The 18,419-nt window shown below is 35.7% G+C and overlaps 1 protein-coding gene across 2 annotated transcripts in view; it reads right to left on the bottom strand.

Moving 5' to 3' along the window:
* ACSS3 (acyl-CoA synthetase short chain family member 3) overlaps positions 1–18,419 on the bottom strand; it is a 139,402-nt gene that overhangs the window by 21,798 nt on the left and 99,185 nt on the right. For both annotated transcript variants that reach the window (XM_033117982.1, XM_033117983.1), the window contains exons 9-11: positions 16,384–16,487; positions 5,024–5,119; positions 2,156–2,219 (exon numbers count right to left, since the gene is read on the bottom strand). In XM_033117982.1, coding sequence (XP_032973873.1) covers positions 2,156–2,219; positions 5,024–5,119; positions 16,384–16,487 — 264 coding nt within the window. The remainder of the gene's footprint in view (positions 1–2,155; positions 2,220–5,023; positions 5,120–16,383; positions 16,488–18,419) is intronic.

The following is an 18,419-nucleotide window of genomic DNA, read 5'->3' as shown; positions in this document are numbered from 1 at the left end:
TGAAAACATCCTAAGCATACTGCACGCAGCCATAGGGATACATGAATAATTTTCAGGTCAACAAATTAAAGTGGAATGGCTACTGGATGTGTGGGTCTCAAAAGGAAATCCTCATTCTCACAGATAAAAATGAGTTTCTTAAATAAAGTTTCAAGAGCTGTTTAGTTTTTTTTTTTTAAAGAGAGAACTTTGTGAGAACATTTTTTCCTGATTATTTCTACTTTACCTCGTATGTATTATAATAATATATTACATATATAATACATAATATTTTCAAATACCTAATTTTACTATTAACTTAAGGGAGGTATCAGAGTCTACTGCGTGTCATAATATATTGTATCCTCAAATAATTTGTAATGAAATCTCAAAATCCAAGATCTGAACAGTAAAATTCCCTATTTAGATACAAAGAGGGAGGAAAATCATTCTGAATCAGCACTCATCTAAACCACAGAATGCTTTAAAGAGATAGTTGTACTATTTTCAATTACGTGAAGTAACACTAATGGTTACAAGAAAACAAATCATAGTTTATGTGCGCTATTATTTTATCTTATTATTTCTGAGTAGACATGGGGTGAAGCTACCAATAATCAGAGTGACAGAACACATGAAGAATTGAAAACTGTGTTGGTATCAAACGCCACCACTGGGATCTTGCAAAAAAAAAAAAAAAGTTGCTTTATGAAACAGATGACTCACTTACAGTTAGAAAGTTATATAAAAATGTACTCTCTTAGAGTACTTCTAAACTATCTTAAAAACCAGGTGCTTCCCTAAGCAAGCTCAACATCCACTCACAATCTTGCGAAGATTAATTCTTCAGCAAGCCCTTCCCCCCGCGCCCCCAACATTTTTCCCTTTACAGGTCAAATTCCAACCAGCTGCATGTTAACATGGATTCTGATTCAGAAAAATATGTCTACAAACGGTATATTCAATATTTAATTTGCCAAAAAGATGTCTTAAAATTTAAACTTCAAAAAAAGTAATGTAGTGCTTGCATGTTTACTGATACCGTAAGAATTTGAGAACTGCATCAGAACATGTATCTCCCATTAGCTATCTGTGAGGTTAAAGTATCTGTACCTGAAGAAATACATTCTTTTTCAATTACTATTTTTCATTTAATTTCCAAAGAATTAAAAATGTTTTATTAACCTGAGACCATCTCATACCAATCTGAGAATGCCAAGTAATAAAAATTATTTCAAATAATGGGAAAACAAACTTTTCTAAGAGTTGACATGCAATGTCCTTTATTTTTAGCAGCTCATTCAATTTAAACATATCAGTGAACATGTCAATATCATGCTAATCAGAGGCACTAAAGCAATCTGTATCAATTATTAAAATGTCACATACTGTGTGTCTCCCAATTTAATCCACTTCCATTCCAGCTTCCACCAGCATAACAATTTTGCAATATTGATTTAATCAACGTAAATTAAAAAATTTTTACTTCAAATTTTAGCATTTTGCCTATCAAATGAACAATGACGGAAAATGTTAGCAAGAGATTGTGGTACTTGATGAGTCGGATTTTATATTATGCTACTATTTGATCCAATAATTACCTCTTAGAAATCTATTCAGTTCTATAGTAATTATCAGAAAAGGAGAAAAGACAACACAAAAAAATATTCAATACAGCATAACTTATAATCATAAATAAATATTCAAAAAAGACAAAGAGGCCTAGAATGGGTATAAACATTTTTAAGAGGCAGAGTAAAAGTTAAAATTACCCCTGAGACAGGGTTAAGGAAAAATAGCAATACATAAGAATAAACTGAATTGTGTCAACAATCTAAAATGCTTGCCAAAAAGAGGAAAGTCCAATATATTACAAAATTAACAGTGTATTGTTGAAGGCTCAGAGTACAGAAACTTTACTTCTTTATGTTTTTGGTATTTAAATCACTTTTCTCATCTATGCATTACTTGTATAATCAGAAAAAGTTATTAAAAAGATGCAAGATTTATCTTTTTAAAAACTGTATTTAAATTTGTTCTGTGTATTCTCAAACAATACTAAAGCTCATTCTGCAAGTTCCTCACTAATAATATCATTGCAAGCATTTCATTATTTTCTTGATATTATATATGAATTCTTGCTCTTTAAAATAGTAGTATCACAAATTTTGCTTACTTTACCACAATATTTCCTAAACACCGAGCCTTCAGTTTTTGCATGTGGTCATCCAAAATCATAACTGCAAAGTAAAATATAAAGAAATAAAAATTTAAATAAAAAAGCATAACCTTAACACTTAAATGTTTCCATATTTTCTTTATTCAACACCGAAAATTCTAGCTTAAGAAAGGTATCTTTTAATTCCTGTGAGACCACAAATGTATTGAAGAAAGCTAAAATGTCTCACAAAACACATAGAGTACAGGCTTTTGATGTCTAACAATATCATGAATTTTCCTTCAGAATCTCCCTGAAATAAAGACCTCATATTTCAAACATGCTAGTAATTTCATTTATATTCATATACATTTTAACATATCCTTCCATTCTATCAAAAGCATTAAAAAGATATTCAGCTTTTAAAAAATTAAAGGACAACACAAGTAAAATTTTTTTAAAAAACACCAAAAAAAATATTTTAAGCAATAAAATAAAATGTTTAAAATCCTGGAAATCCCATTTTTCTGATTTAAGTCCTCCTATCCATTTATAAGTCTTGAAGTTCTATTTAACCTTCTCAAATATTATCCCAATGCTTTTTGTTTTATACTGTTAAAATCCTGAAAGATTTTAGAAAATCAAAGCTTATATCCACACTCAGTAACCCTTAGTGGAGAAAGAAAAAAAAAAAAAAAACTGGAAATGAGGATGTATCATCATGTTTTAAGCTTTAATAGATTCTTTATGTGGCTTCATCCATCCAGGTTATTCTGTTGAAAGAAGCTATGAGAAAAGAACATTATCCCCAGAAAAAAATTAATCACTTTCTTCTTTGTGTGTCCAAAGCACTTTGTTTTAAAACTCTATCCTGACAACTATTAGCAGTGTAGCTATCTGTCTCTCACTAGATTGTGAGTTCATTAAGGGTGGAGACCATGCCTAATTCATCTTTGTTTCTGCAAATCCCAGTACAGTGGCCAATTTACTATGTGCCCCTGAGCACATTACCCCTTCAATTTCCCTATCTAAAAAATGGAAGTAATTCCTTTCCCATAGTGCTGGTAAAACTATTACTTTAAAAAATATAATAAAGTGACAAGCTTGCATAAGGTACTCAATGAATGTGAAATTAAGTGTTACTTTATATTGAATGTGTTTCACACAAAAATGGTTTTCTTTCCTTTCCCAAAAGGATACAGCTTTTTTATTATAATATTGAATGTTACATTATGCTTTTGAATCTCTGAATTACCACAAAACACATAAAGATCATGAGTCATAAAGTCACTATATCCTTGGTTATAAATACTTTAGTTCTAATGTTTTACTGTGCTTTCTGTAAGGCAATGGCTTTCAGACAATGAGAAACTTCCGTACTGAAATTCCATGAGGCATCAAAGCTTAACTCTTTCTTACAACTGGATATAAAAATGGTACTGAAGTACTGAAAGGGAAATGTGTTTAACATCTCCTTTAAGCATCAGCCCCTAAAAATGGCTCAATACAAAAGCAATTTTTCTGACAAAAGGAGTACGGATGACAGAACTGTTCAAAGGGAGGATTTACTAAAACTGGATTCATCTTTCCATGCCTGGAGAAGTCACTGACTTCACAGAATATCTATTTCTACCCTTAAAAAAAAAAAAGACTTGAGTGTCTTTTTAGAAATGTATCTGCTGGCTTAAACCAAATGATCCACATTTTCTTAACTAGGCATTGTCCTAGGAGGCAAATACAATATTTTTATGTGAGAGAAGCAAAAGACAAATCTTTAAATTTTGTAATTTACGTGCAAATAAGAACTGTATCTAGGAATCATATTCTGTCCCAAGAAGCTGGGTTTTCCTCATAAATCTATTAAGTTAAATTGTGTGACCTCATGCAAATAACAGAACTTCTGTGCTTCATTTTCCTTTATAAAATGAATGTGTGAGTCTAAATCAAGTCAGTCCATCTGGCTTCTCTGAAATATCAGTACACTACCAGCTAAGAATTAGTTCAGTCTTTCTACTGGCAGATAATACTGGTGTTAATGCTTCATTGTGTTACATCACAACACAACAACCCTATGAAACATGTAGAATTATCATTCCCATTTAGAAATAAGGAAATTGAATATTTGAAAAGTTAGATAACTTGTATAAGTTATACAATTAGGGAACTGAGTCCAAGGGAAATTATTGAACTATTATAATCACTACCAATAATTTATAAACAAGACATTGTATCTCATTGTCACATACCACCGGCCTGGATGAAACGCTTTTTTGTTTTTCGTGGTTTTTTTTTTTTTTTTCAATCCTTACTCTTTATATTTATTTTTAGCCAAGAAGTTCAAAAGCCTTATCATCACTCCTAAATTAAAAAGTAGCATATATAACAGAAAAACTGCAACTTTTGTAACAAAAACAAGCAAACAAAATAAATAAAACACAGTGGTTTGCGTTGTCTTCAGGACTTAACAGCTGTGTTACCTAAGGACAGTTATTTAGTCTCCCTGGGCACCAGTTAATGCAACTCTGAAATGGTAATAATATCTCTGAATTAAATACACTTCAGCATACAGTGATGTATGCAAAGTACTCAGCACCTAGCAAGTATTCCATACATATTAATTTCACATCCATATCCTTAACATGCCTTATGAATAATAGTATTTTCTTAGTTATGACACCATTTAGAACACGTCCTTGGAAGTCTACAATCTTACTTTTGATCAAATTGCCGAGTAAAAATTAAAGCAGTCCTTTTAATGCAGGTATTCATTCAGTCAAATAATTACTAAGCACCTAGTATGTTTCATGTGATATGATTCACACTATATACAAAAAATACCAAATTTATTAACATTACATATTTTAAATAATCAGAGACATTTCTCACCATTATATCCAGGAACACTTTTTCCTGCTTGTCCTGGAGGAGGTGTTTTAGAATTACCTAATCCAATGCATGATGCTGTAATTGGGGATCCAGTCTCTGGAAAAAAATAAATATTATTTATCATTTAATGTTTCAACTTGAAATCAGATTTCTTCAGTGTGCTCACTATACCTCTTCCCTGAGTTTGTCACAGAACATAATTGCATGAGGAATAGATAAATAGCACAAATGCATTATTTAAAATTTTAAAAATCCAGATATTTATACCATATCAACATTTTAAAACTTAAGAGCCTGAATTTAGAATAATATATATAGTACAGCTTCTCTTAAAGAAAAGAAAGACCTCTCTAGTGTTCTCAGTTGTGGATCACCAGGCATAAAGAATGGAGAATTCTTTATGAGACTGTCAGAGTTTTACAACACATGTTAAAAACGAAAGACAAGGATGGTAAAAGCAAAAATAAATGAATATATCAAACTAAAAAGCTTCTGCACAGCAAAAGAAACCATCAACAACTAACCGAATGGGAGAAGATATTTGCAAACAACACCTCTGATAAGGGGCTGATATCCAAATATATAAAGATCTCCTACAACTCAACAACAAGCTGGGTGGGAATCCTCTTCTCAACTTAGTTTATCAATAAGGGCACTCCAATCATCTGAAGTTCAAACTCACTACATTTCTTAACACCTTAAAGCCTCTCAGCAACTTGTCAATAGATGACTCTAGACCCTACAAATGTGCCTTCCAACGGCTCTAGTACCTGCCAGGTAAAACAAAAACAAACAAGAACCCCGACAACAAAACTCTAACTGCTTCCTCTCTTATCAGTATGGATTCTTATAAGAGACACATTGTGGCTAGGGACAGTCCTTTAGAATTTTAGAACATTGCTTCTGGAATCTCCGAGGCCCCATGTAAGATCCAGCCCACTACTCTGAATCCTCCAAGATAAAAATTCCACTTGCAGGCATTTCCATCAACAGTCCCAGCTGAGTCCAGCCCTCCAGCCATTCCCAGGCAGGAGAGTGACGCCATCCTGGACCCACCAGACCAGCCTGTTCACCATTAGTATTGTCTGGGTTGTCTCCATCAACAGTATCTGGAGCACAAAAATACCTAGCTGATCTCTGCCCACACTCCTGATGCCCAAAATCATGAGATACGGTTGTTGTTTTAAGGTACTGAAACCAGAGGCCAAACGAGTCCTGGGCTCGTGCTGCCTGCGCCGCTCAGCCCATAGACCCGACACAGGAGTTGGGTCGTAGAATAAGCATTTATTATCAGAGCACGGGGGTGGGGGTGGGGGGTGGGGGGGGTGGGGGGGGTCTGAGAAGGCAGCGGATTAGTACCTCCAAAAACTGCCTCAACATTCTCAGTCCAGCTGGGGGTATTTAAAGGAAACCTGGGCATTCCTCCAGAGGCTACATGCTAGTTTCCGGGGTCTGCATGGAGCCTTCCCTCTCTGCCTGTGGGATTCTCTGGTGGAGTCAGGAACCCAGGAGCAATGATGGGATGAGCTTGGAAAGAATGCTGGACCATAGAGATTGTGATCAGTAAGCCTGCGGGTATTAATCAGAAGTTTCGGGGTAATTTTCTAAAACAGGGAACTGGGTGGGACAGGGGACATTTCGAGCTCAAGCTGCAGGGGGACGATCTATTGCTAAGCTATAGGTGAGAAAAGGTGAGACCGGGGATGTGGAGAGGCCTCTGCTCTGGGGGCCAACGGGGCCCTGTTTCACTATTAGGTTTTGAAGTATATTTTTTTACACAGTAATGGATAAGTTGGAATGCTTACCATTAAAAATATTACAAAATCTTTTAAAAAGAATTAGTGTAATCCTCAAAAATAATTGTGTGTATAATGATACAAAAATACTCTCCTAGCCTGCTGTTGAAATCAGGTTCTTCCTGTGTGCTTGAAAATCATTTGTGCTTGAAAAAGTACAGTCCCTGACATTTCATGCTCAGGAAATGTTTGCTGACTAGTAAATACATATTTCTTACATGATTTTAGTCTCCAGTTTCCATTATTAAAATCAGGGTTCTTAAAAAAAGCAAATAGCAAATCGCAGAATGCAATCCCATAATGAACCAGACTGCAGGATAAATACAGGATTCAGGGAAAAAGAAAAAGACTGCATGTTACTGTTATAATTCTGTTAACAATCTTTTCTTATTCCAAGAATGATATTCAAAGGTCAGTCCTTCAATAAATATTTATTGACTATATCCTACTCACTGAAAGGCATTTTTTTGAGGGGAAGGGAGTGTTCAGGGTGGAAAAATGTGCCAAACAGAAATTGCAGTGTGTTCAGAGGTGGAGAAGTTACACCATGAAGGGACTGACTACAAGTTATTCAGCAGGGCAATGCTTGGGGTGGTGGGTTTAAGAGTGATAAAAAGAAACAATGAGAGAGCTAAGCAGAGGCAGATCCTGAACTGTTTCCTGGGCCATGTTAAAGAATTTGGATATTACTTTCAGAACAAGGGGAGACGCCAGGGGTTTCAGAAGAAGCATTTTGGTCAGAATTGCATTTTAGAAAAATGTCTTCAACTGCAAACTGCAGCACCAAGCTGAGGATTCCCACCCAGAGCGAGGTATCAGTGAGACGGTGGTGTTCTGACACAGGTGAGCGGTAGCGGAAGATGAGACCAAATCTGAGTCAGACTCAGAATCAAAAAGTGTTGGGGATTGTTTGGATATGGGGAAAGAGCCTCAAGGTTTTGACTTGCAAATAAGAGATAACGCAGAAAGAAGTGACAATGTGAGTGAGGGTTACGGGGAAGAACATGGTGGCAGGTTCACACAAGTGCAGCTCTAATAAGAGCTCCTGATGCAGCTGGAAATCTGCCATCCTGCCCCCCGCTGTGGTGTTAGAAATTCTACATTTAAGCAATATGGATTTAGAGGTTGGTGGCCCATACAGAGAGCTGAAGTTCTGGAAATAAATCAATTCAGCAGCCCAGTACCACTGAGTCATATTAATCACTGCATCATGATGGGCATAGAAGCAATTTGTAAAGAAACCATTCTCTCCACCTCAGAATCTACACAGTGAGCTATAAATAACATGAATGGTGGTAGCAGGAAGAAAGCAGAAAAAGTACGATGTACCAGTGAAAGAAAATCAATTTAATCTTTGTGTTCACGAGATGGTGCGATTACAGTTTAAAATACCTAATTCAAAGCAGCCTAACTTTTTGTACTGGAAGCAGACCATTAATTCAAACTGTGAGACACTGGTCTTATCCTACTCCCTCAAGCACACTGCCTCTAACTGTGGAGAAACTCATAAATAACCTGCAGTCGAATTAGATAAGAATGCTGAATTAATGAAGGCATAAGATAAGACATATGGAGAGGACTCTGGACAATACAGAACAACAGAGTTCTGGTTGTAATCTTAATTACCTACTTGACTATGGGAAATTAAACTATGATTACTTTTTCTCATCTATAAATTGAGCTCCTACGTTCCACATTTTCTTGAGTCTGGATTATCTACAGGCCAGGATGCTATGGCCGTTACATTCATGAAGGGTTCTGCACAGAAAGGAATGGAAAAGAAAAAAATATTTATTGAGTGTTACTATAGGCCAGGAATTCTGCTCCATTGTCTGTACATATTTTCACTTCATTTCGAGCTTTCTACAAGCCCATAGAAAAAGCAGGAGCAGAAGATCAAGCACTTGCCTGTGGCTATGACTACAAGAGTAAATGCTTGACCCAGAATTTAAACACAATCCTATTAGGATTCAACATCACTTTTCACTACTCACCTTGCTTTTCTAAGAATAGTCACCTGTTGTTTTCCAAATTAGAACTAACAGCAAAAGAGGAATTGGGGCAAGTTGGTGGGACTGACAGACCCACACAATACAGGTGTTTATATGCAACAGGAGGAAATCAAATTTCCAAACAGTAATGTTTGTTCAAGAGAGGGTTTAAGAATTCCTTTTCTTGTAAAAATCTACAAAAACATGACATATTTTCATCTTTCTAAAGTAGATTAAGTGTGATTCTTGCCAAGGGCACGGAAGTTGAATAGATGATATTTCAAAGAGCAAACCAACTTTATATTATTAATCGATTTCCCAGTGTTTCATCTCTTGTCAAAACATTATCACTGATATAATAATGAGCAGAAATAGAAATCCTAAAAAGCAATTATACCTATCCTACTTCATGTATAGTAATCATACCTGAAAAATACCCAACTTGAAGTTATTTCTACATTGTAATGCTGATTTCTACATTGCAATACAAAATGTCTGATTCAATGACTACTATCTGACTTGGAGAATGCATTTTCAGATGGATTAACAGTAAACAGTGACTCACTTTCAAAAAGAGAAAGCTTCATCAAGCCTCCCTTACATTTGACAAAAGATTATTCCTTCCACAAACCAAGTTCACATAGCTTGCCTCTAAGCTACTGCTTCTCAACTTAGCAGTAAAAATTACCTACTTTAAATAATGAAGACTGTTCTAAATGAAAAAAGAAAAAAGTGGTTGCCAGGCAACAAAGATGACATGAGGACTTCTTCCTCTCTCACCAGATGGATACTGTCAGCTTTCCTAGCTCAATGTAGCTGAGATGACACTGTCTATATAACTGTTTTCCACCAATCACAACTTCTCATGTTTAATATAAATTTTCGTTTCCATGAATGAAAAAAAGGATACATTTACCTTTGACCATTACAATGAGAAAAGAAAAAATGCAGAAGTAGTGATTCATTCATATTACTAAAGACTCTGCATTCTACCATTTGAAAGGAGCATAAAATAAGATATATCCTGGATAACCCAGTTCATGGGGCAATGGCACTGCCAGTCCAGTCCAACCCAGCCCTTTGAGTTCCAGTGTGCATTTCCAGAGTCTAGTCCAATCCATGGTCTTTGAAAACATAGGCATGCATTTTAATGAAACCCTACCATCATAGCCCAAATTTGATGGACTCAGAAATTATGAAGTAAAACCAAGAAGCAGGGGATGACAAAGAGTTAAAAAAATAAAACCTACGAAGGCAGCATTTGGTTGAACAAGAAATATTTTACTCCAAGTTCTGCAGCCAGAGGAATGTTTGCTGGTGGATACTGGCGCCCAAACCAGAGAACAGGTTCTAAATAATTAGTCCTAAAGATAAAGTCACCAAGAAGATGCTTTCCTCATTGTCATGTCCGCCACATAGAGCCTCGTATGCATTAGCCCTAGGAAGTCATTTTGCAGGAAAATATACAGGATTTTGCAAGGGGCACAAGCTAATGCATTTAAGTTAGAAGTCATACATCTAGCATGGAGTTGTAAAATATTAAAAAAAAAAAAAAAAGACAGAAATAACAAGAGCCATAAAGCTTCCAATGTTGAATTCCAGGGATGAAGAAAATTCCCTATTGTAGACAAAATTTAGAACTACAGACTGACAAACTGAAACCTTTCTGCAATAAGTGTATCAACTCCACTGCATGAAAGTGGAATGTCAGAGGGATAGGATACAAAACAAACAAACAAAACTGGCTTAAACTTTGATACCCTAGCTATCAAATCCTCAAATCCAGGTTAAGTGCTCACAATTAGTCTATTTAGGAGGAATAACAGTACTATATTTGAGCCTATATCATTTCCCGTAGAGAGCTCTGCTTAAGATAATTGTTATTAAACTCTAATTAATTGTTTCATTTTGTGGTTTGGATTCTTATAAATGTATCACTGTCTTTTAAAAATCCTGGACCAATGGATCTTTTCCAGATAAACCTAAGGGTAAGGTGAATTGGGTCAGCCTAACCAATTTTTAACCAATAGTTAAAACTATGACCCCTGTTGTCCCTGCTAAGGAAATATATCCTACCAAACTGCAAAAATAAAGATTATCATGTCAAGGAGACTTGACACATTTTAATAACATGGTATTAGGATTTGTGTGCTTTTAGGATCAATGATTTTGATTTAAAAACTGGCACGACTGAATTTACTGCAGCCTTAGGGTCCACTTCAATAAAATCCAGAATTATCAGATTCCTCCTCAACAGAGGAGGATTTAGGCTATAAACAAAATATAGTTATTTCAGAACTGGCAACTGCAATTAAAACCGCCGCAGTTCAAACAGGGAGAGGAATACTGTGATTACCCCAAGATATAAGAACTCAGCAAAGAAGGCTTAAGGCAGATAAAGTAAGATCAGTAACTTCTATTATCACCAATGTCTCAATCCATTAGGTGACCATGTTTTCTCATTGAAATCCCTCTGTAGGGACAGAGTCCCAGAGAGCAGTTTCCAGGCTCTCGGCCTCACGTGGAAAGGTGCTGGCTCGGGTAGTAGATGGCCATCAGCTGTGATCAGATGGCCATCCGCTGTGGCATGGTGGCCATCAGATGTTACCGGTTGGCCATTAGCCACTAATATAACTGCTGTGGCTACGCTAGCAAGGGGGATGGTTGGTTGGGTGGCAGAGAAGTGGAGGGTAGACCATGGCTAGCAAGTGCAGTTAGCAAGCAGATGGCGGATTGCGGATTGTGTGGATCCGACTTCCTGTGTCTCGCCCAGCTGCCAGTGAGACAGGGGTGCAGGAAGACCCCTCATTGGGGTACTGGCAGATGTTTGTTTTTGTGTCTCAACCAGCCTCCATCAAGAATATAGTGGTATGACTCCACTATCTATGGCTCCGTTATTGTTCCTTTTTGGCCTCACCATATCCTGAGTTCTTATGCGGGGGGAGCGGGACAAGAGACCCTGCATTACACCCTCCTTAGGGTTTTAAAAATTATGTGAAGAATTTTAGTCCTCCATTGAAGTGATGGTAACAAAACGAATAAACCAATGACAAAATCATGGTCAAGTTGGTGATCATTAGGTCATTTCAATTACTTTATCACTACTTGGGCATAAGGACATTTAAAACACTTTCAACGTAAGCTCTATATATTCCGATGGGAATCACACAGGTATGCCCTGCCAGCAAGTGGAAAGAATCATGGATTCTTTTGATCAAAAATCCTTTATCAAGTTGTCCCCCATAAAAGCCACTGTGGAACTTGAATATTCTAACTTAGTAGCCATTGTCTTTAATTAACTAACTGAAAGCAAGTGAAGGAATAAAGTGTTTCTACCTAGGATTAAATAACATTAAAAAGTGGGACATTGAGCTGTTTTGTTGTAATCATTTCTAAACCAGTACCATATCATATAATAAATAGGAAGAAAAGGAAAGGAAGGAGGGAAGAAAGGAGGGAAGGAGGGAAGGAGAAGAGAGAGGGAAGGCAGCAGGGACGGAGGGAAGAGAGAAATAAAAGAAAGAAACATCAAAAAGGAATAAGTTCTACTGTGCTTACGTTTTAGTAGTTAGTCTCTGAAATTTAAGGAATCTTTTTTTTTTTTTGGTACTTGGTCATTTACTCATAAGAAAAACAATTCATTTACAGTCATCCTAAATCAGAGGAAAATTTTTACAAAGGACACAGTGCACTGAACTGACAGTTCTTCCTTTCTAAAATAGCGCTCCCTGTCTAATTTCTGAAAAAGGCTCTCTTAGTACTAAAATTATCTATAGCACTACAGTGTATTATCTAGTGACTGTATACCTCAGGATAATGATATTCGGTCTGTTTAATTTTTGCACATTAATTACCATATCTTAATAGAACAATTATCTATAATCTTAATGTTCCTTTATTAAATTATGACTGTAGCATCTCTGTTTCTCTATCTCCTTGTAAACAAGAAAATTAAAAATTCTATCAATCATCCAGATGTTTTCAATTATCTTATGGGTAAATTACTGTGAATATAAGACATCTGGGTGAATGACAATAATTCATTTATTATCCAGATTTATGAAACACATAGCTACAATCCACCTATCTAAACTTAGCAACGCACCAGCTCACACAGCACTGTCTGTGAGGGAGTTTTAGCCAGTAAACAAAAAACTGTCTTGGAACACCCTCCCTAGCCACCTGATCTGGCTCCCAATGACTTCTTTCTTTACCCAAAGATAAAGGAAATATTGAAAGGAAGACATTTTTTGGAAGCATTTTGATGGCATTCAGGACACCAAGGGTAATATAATGACAGCTCTGATGGCCATTCCAGAAAAAGAGTTCCAAAATTGCTTTGAAGGGTAGACTAGGTTCTGGCTTCGGTGCACAGCTTCCCAAGGGGAGTACTTCGAAGGAGACCACAGTGATATTCAGCAATGAGGTATGTAGCACTTTTTCTAGGATGAGTTCGCAAACTTAATTGTCAGACCTCATAATGCTTCAGTGGTGTTGAACAGGGACAACAATCCCTTATTAAAATGCTCCTGTGAGGAATCGATCTGTTCTTGAATTTTCCACAGATTAGTTCTCAATTCAGAATCTTAGATACTATTCAATTCAGACATCAAAGTTAATATTAATGGGCCAAAAGAGGATGTTGGCCACTGGAAAGGTGTTGTTGCGAATACAAATTTCACTTGTGTAACACAACCAACATGGTAATAAAATGGATTGACTGCAGTGTATCTTCTTATAATCCAAGTCACAGGAACTAATCAATTTTTATTCATACATTTTAGTTACTTACCATATCCCTTACTAATTCCAATTATACGTCACAGTTTCTAAACAGCTCATGTGTATACATATATTCATGTAATCAGAGAGAAAATCCATAAAGTATATATTGTTGGAAGCTCATAATAGTGTGCAATTGTATAAAAAAATCAATTTCTGATTCAATAACAAGAAAGAGAGACCTTGTAGAAAACTTGAAATTTGAAATAAAGAAAAGTGTTCCTTTGGCCAAAGTTTAACATTTCCTCAGCTGTTATCCAATTTTTACTGGCATATCTCTTGGGGAAGTGTTCTACCATCCATTTGATATGCAAAACATTAGGAAATTCATGAATGTGATAGATATATTGAACTTTTCTTTGTTTTTCCTAAGAGTTAAGAATAACCTACAAAGTACTTATCTTTTTCACCTTTAATAAGGTGATATTAATTTGATATCACCTTAAGATAAATTTGATATTACCTTAAGAAAGGTGAAGGGTTGCAAATGTTAAACTTCAGTATCACTTCACAATTACCGCAAAATACAATATCGAAAATAATGAATTGATTTCTTCTATGCAAATGAATAAAGATCCTAACTAGATTTTTGTTAGTAGCTGACACATGTGTCACCTAGGATGAATGTCTTTTATAAATTACAAAACTACCTAAGCTAGCTATCTACCTACCCACTTATACATATGCATACATTTGTGTACTGTAATTGGATACAATATCAAATTCTATACCACTGAATGGGAGGGAATGGAAAGAATTTGTTATTGTTAGTAGAAATCCACTATGTTTTCCGCATGAATGAGCAGCCATTCAAACCTGATTAAAGTGACAGCACACTGACATAATGTGACTATTAATTCCTTCTCAACAATACATTAAAGAAAAATTTTGAATTCACATGAAACTTAGTACCCACCACGGGACCTCATATGCTTGTTTCTCAAGATTCAGTGAGCTTTTGTGTAAGCCTGAATGCACTAACTACATACATCTGCACAGGCTGTTATGTACAAATATATCAATACAAAGTAAAAGAATCATAATTTTATTTATTAATGTGTTGGTTTCCTTCAACAAGCTTTGGCACAGTCACCTTTAAGGAGGAAAAACCAAAACTCTTTTGCAAGGTCACTTCTTTGTTAAAAACAACCTTTCCATTTTGACCAGGAAAGGAAAACCATCTCAAAGTAGACAAAATATTTTTATCTTTCTTCTCAAGAAATAACTGTTAGAACTTTCCTGGTGAACAGGGTCTGCATCAATTCTATAAATACTCTTCCTTGCAGAGGCAATAATTCTTTACTTGCTCTTATATATTTCTATACATAGCATTGCTCTTTCTCCCAATTCAGTCTTATCTCCTAAATAGTTACAAATCTAAATTCAAATAAGAAATTTCTCCCTCAACAAATCAAACTAAAGGGAATGGAAATTCTTTCTTATTTTCATCTTATCTAAGGAGCGTATATTCTGTCCTGATCATTTATTTTATATTACAGAGGACATAGAAAACACATTTTTCCAAAGAGCAATATCCAAGAAAAATGTATAAATTATCAGAATCAAACTGTTCTGACTATCAAACACTAAATTTCAGTTTTAGTCACTCACGTGTTCTAGATTCTAATCATTTTTAAAACCAGACTTAATTTTTGCAAAGAAACGTTATTAATTCTTTAATCCAAATTTGATACTATGCCCCAGTTGCCCAGAAGTTGGGAATTCAGCTAACACTAATATAAAAAGGTTGATCTGATTTGTTCTAAGTAGAACAAAATTTGAGCTAAGTAAAAATGAACTGAAATATGGACATGAAGGCACAAGGCTCTCATAGCTCATAGCTATTTCCAGTGGTTCAGAGGAAAATCCAACAACAGCCGTACACTTAGGAGGAAAACAAATTCTAGATCATCTACTTACTTTCACATGTGTACACCATCCTGCTTTCTCAACCATACCACATGTGTATACCATGTCTCATACCACGTGTCTCATACCACATGTGTATACCATCCTGCTTTCTCAAACAAAGCAGGAGAAAGGTGGTTTTTGTTGGTTTATTTTTGTTTTGTACCAAAGTGCATATTCTATCTACTTAATATAACAATTTGTTTCCCAAAAATCACTTAGTGGAAGGAAAATAAATAATAAACCAAATAAGTAAATAAAGTGTGTGTGTGTGCGTGCGTGCGTGTGTGTGTGTGTGTGTGTGTGTGTTTTGGAGGGGGAAAATACATTTTTCTGCCTTGAATCCTAAAAAGAAGATTCAATTTTATAGAACACAAGAAAAGAACCAGAGAACCACAGGAAATCCTATGAGAGAAACAGTGCTTGAAAAAAATTACTCTTGGAGCAGTGTGCCGTGTGTATAGGAAAGCAGACAGAACAGAAATGAGTGATGAGGATAATTTAAACCAGGGCAGATGATAATGAGGCTGCCACAGCTCAAAGGCAATGGGGAGTTCTGATGGTAGGGTAATTCCAACAGACACTTCAAAGGAAAATCTGAGACTTAGTAACTTACTGGATAGAGGAAACAGAGAGGAGGAGAAGCAAAAGACATCTGTGGTGCTTTATACCTAGAGACCAAGAGAAAGGTGGCATCAACGTCACTTATGAAGATGTTTTTAACGATAGGATAATTAAAGACTTGCTTATTTCTGCTGAAACCAGGACCACCAGAATCCTGAGTTTGTGCGCCTCTGGTCAGAGCTCACAATTTCCTCCAGTTCTTGCAGTGTCTTTGAGCATTTCTGCAACACTTTTATCTACATGCATGGGAAACGCTCACCAGTTTGCCACCAATGGTCTAGCACGGGCACTCTGAAGACTTTTCTGGACCATTCCAGGGTCTCCACATCACATCGTTCTCCAGCCACAAATAATGTTTTGAACCTAAATATAAGAGGGAGAGTAAATTCAAATTATTCCTTGAAAATAAATCTAAATAATGTCATCCATATGCTTTTAAACATTGTAAAATCTAACCACCTTAAGGTGCTCAGAGGCAAACAGCCATATTACCAGTATATCAAATGGTGAGAGGAATTATTTGGTTTGACCCAAATTTAACAAAATGCACATCACAGCATTGAAGAGAGGTACTTCAAAAGCAGAATTCACAGCTACATCTATCTTTTCAGTTCTGAAAAGAGCAATTGAGTTGATCTTTATATCTGTCATATTCATCTAATGATCAAAGATGAAAAACCTTTTCCACCCTGACATTGTCTGTGATAATTTTAGCTCCAAGTTTGATTGCTATATTCTACTTAGGTCTATAAACAAAAATACACTCTCAGGTATCAGCTAAGACAACAAATATGCTCATAAATGTGATATACTTGTTTCTTCTCACAAGTTCTTTGGTAAAGATTACCCTGGTTTCAAGGACATATTTCCCCTATTCCAAGAACATACAAAGGAAAGATCAGTGATTGAAAAGTAAATGCCACATGGCCTTCTAGGTTAAAAAGGTTCTTATCAAAAGGAATACAAGGTTACTAAGAGAGATGAAGAATCTTTGGAAGGGAGAACCATCTCAAGAAATAAAAAGGATGAAATAGAAAAAATAGAATTGAGGTGACATTATTGGTGGTTCATTGAGAGAATGACTATTTTTCTCCCATTCTCAATGCCCCATGACCTGTCAAAAAAAAAAGAATGTGTGTATGAAGAGTTAATTCATCATCACAGTAAAAGAACAATCACACAAATGAAAACCTGCCTGCCCATCCTGAACAAGGTAACACAGTTACAGAAGATTTCTTACCATTCCCTTAACTTACGTTATCTCTTGAAAATTCATGGAGGTTCAAATATTCTCACCTCTATGCTCTAACAACATGCATTTCCTATCTTTGTTATGTTTATAACAATCGCAATCTATAGTGACTTATTTATTTATTTATTTATTTTTTATTTCCCATAATGGACTGTGAGCTCCTTAGGAGCATTCATCTTTATTTCTGAATACCAGTTAAAATACCTGGGAATATTAGGTACTTAAACATTTCTAGAATTTTAGAAAGATGAAGTACAGAGGTGGGGAGCTGGCAAAATTTATATCAGCTTGACTCATTCTTCTGAGTAAAAGAAGCACGTTGTCTTGTGAGAGTGTGGAAAGTGACAAAGGAATGGTGACTTGAAGAGAGAAAAGTTCTGGCTGTTTTCGGAAATTTTAAATGTATAACCTAAACATCTTCAGAAAGAACTGAAGAGTAGCCACTTGGTTTTCATAAACTCAATTATTAGTCTAGGTGGCTAAGTACAGATAGCACATAGCACAGGTTGGGTGTAGTACACAAAAGAAGGGCAAATCAATGCTAAAAGGGATGTCTGTGGAAGTTTAGAATAGGCAAGAGAAAAGGAGAAGGTAGGAATAACCTTGATGGAGAAAAATACCAGGAAAAGTAGTGGGATAAGAGGCTTAGAAGTCTCAGAAGAAAAACAAAAAAGTGAAAGCAAAAGTACTGTAGCATCAGAAAAAGAGGCTATCGCTGTGAGAAGGCAATTTCAAACTTCATGATATTTAAAATGTGTCTGTTCTGAGGAACGATAGTTTATGGTAGATGAGAGAATCTAATATTGAAAGACAATGGAAGAGTGCCTTGATAGAAGAATTTATCATCAAGATAATAAAAACCACTCGAGGTCGATAGTAGTCGCGGGTAGACAGGAAGTCTGTGACTTGTTGACTAAAGTTGCTGAAGAGAGAAAAGAAGAGGTTACAAATAGCATTAACTTTAGTAGAAGATGAGTAATTAAACAGAACAATGAAATTCTCATGGGATCAACTTCAACATCCTCCCTAACTTTTATAAATAA

Source organism: Rhinolophus ferrumequinum, chromosome 10 (assembly GCF_004115265.2).
Source record: "Rhinolophus ferrumequinum isolate MPI-CBG mRhiFer1 chromosome 10, mRhiFer1_v1.p, whole genome shotgun sequence".
Taxonomy (NCBI): Eukaryota; Metazoa; Chordata; class Mammalia; order Chiroptera; family Rhinolophidae; genus Rhinolophus; species Rhinolophus ferrumequinum.
Note: the sequence above shows the minus strand (reverse complement) of the source record. Positions and strands in the feature narration are given on the sequence as shown.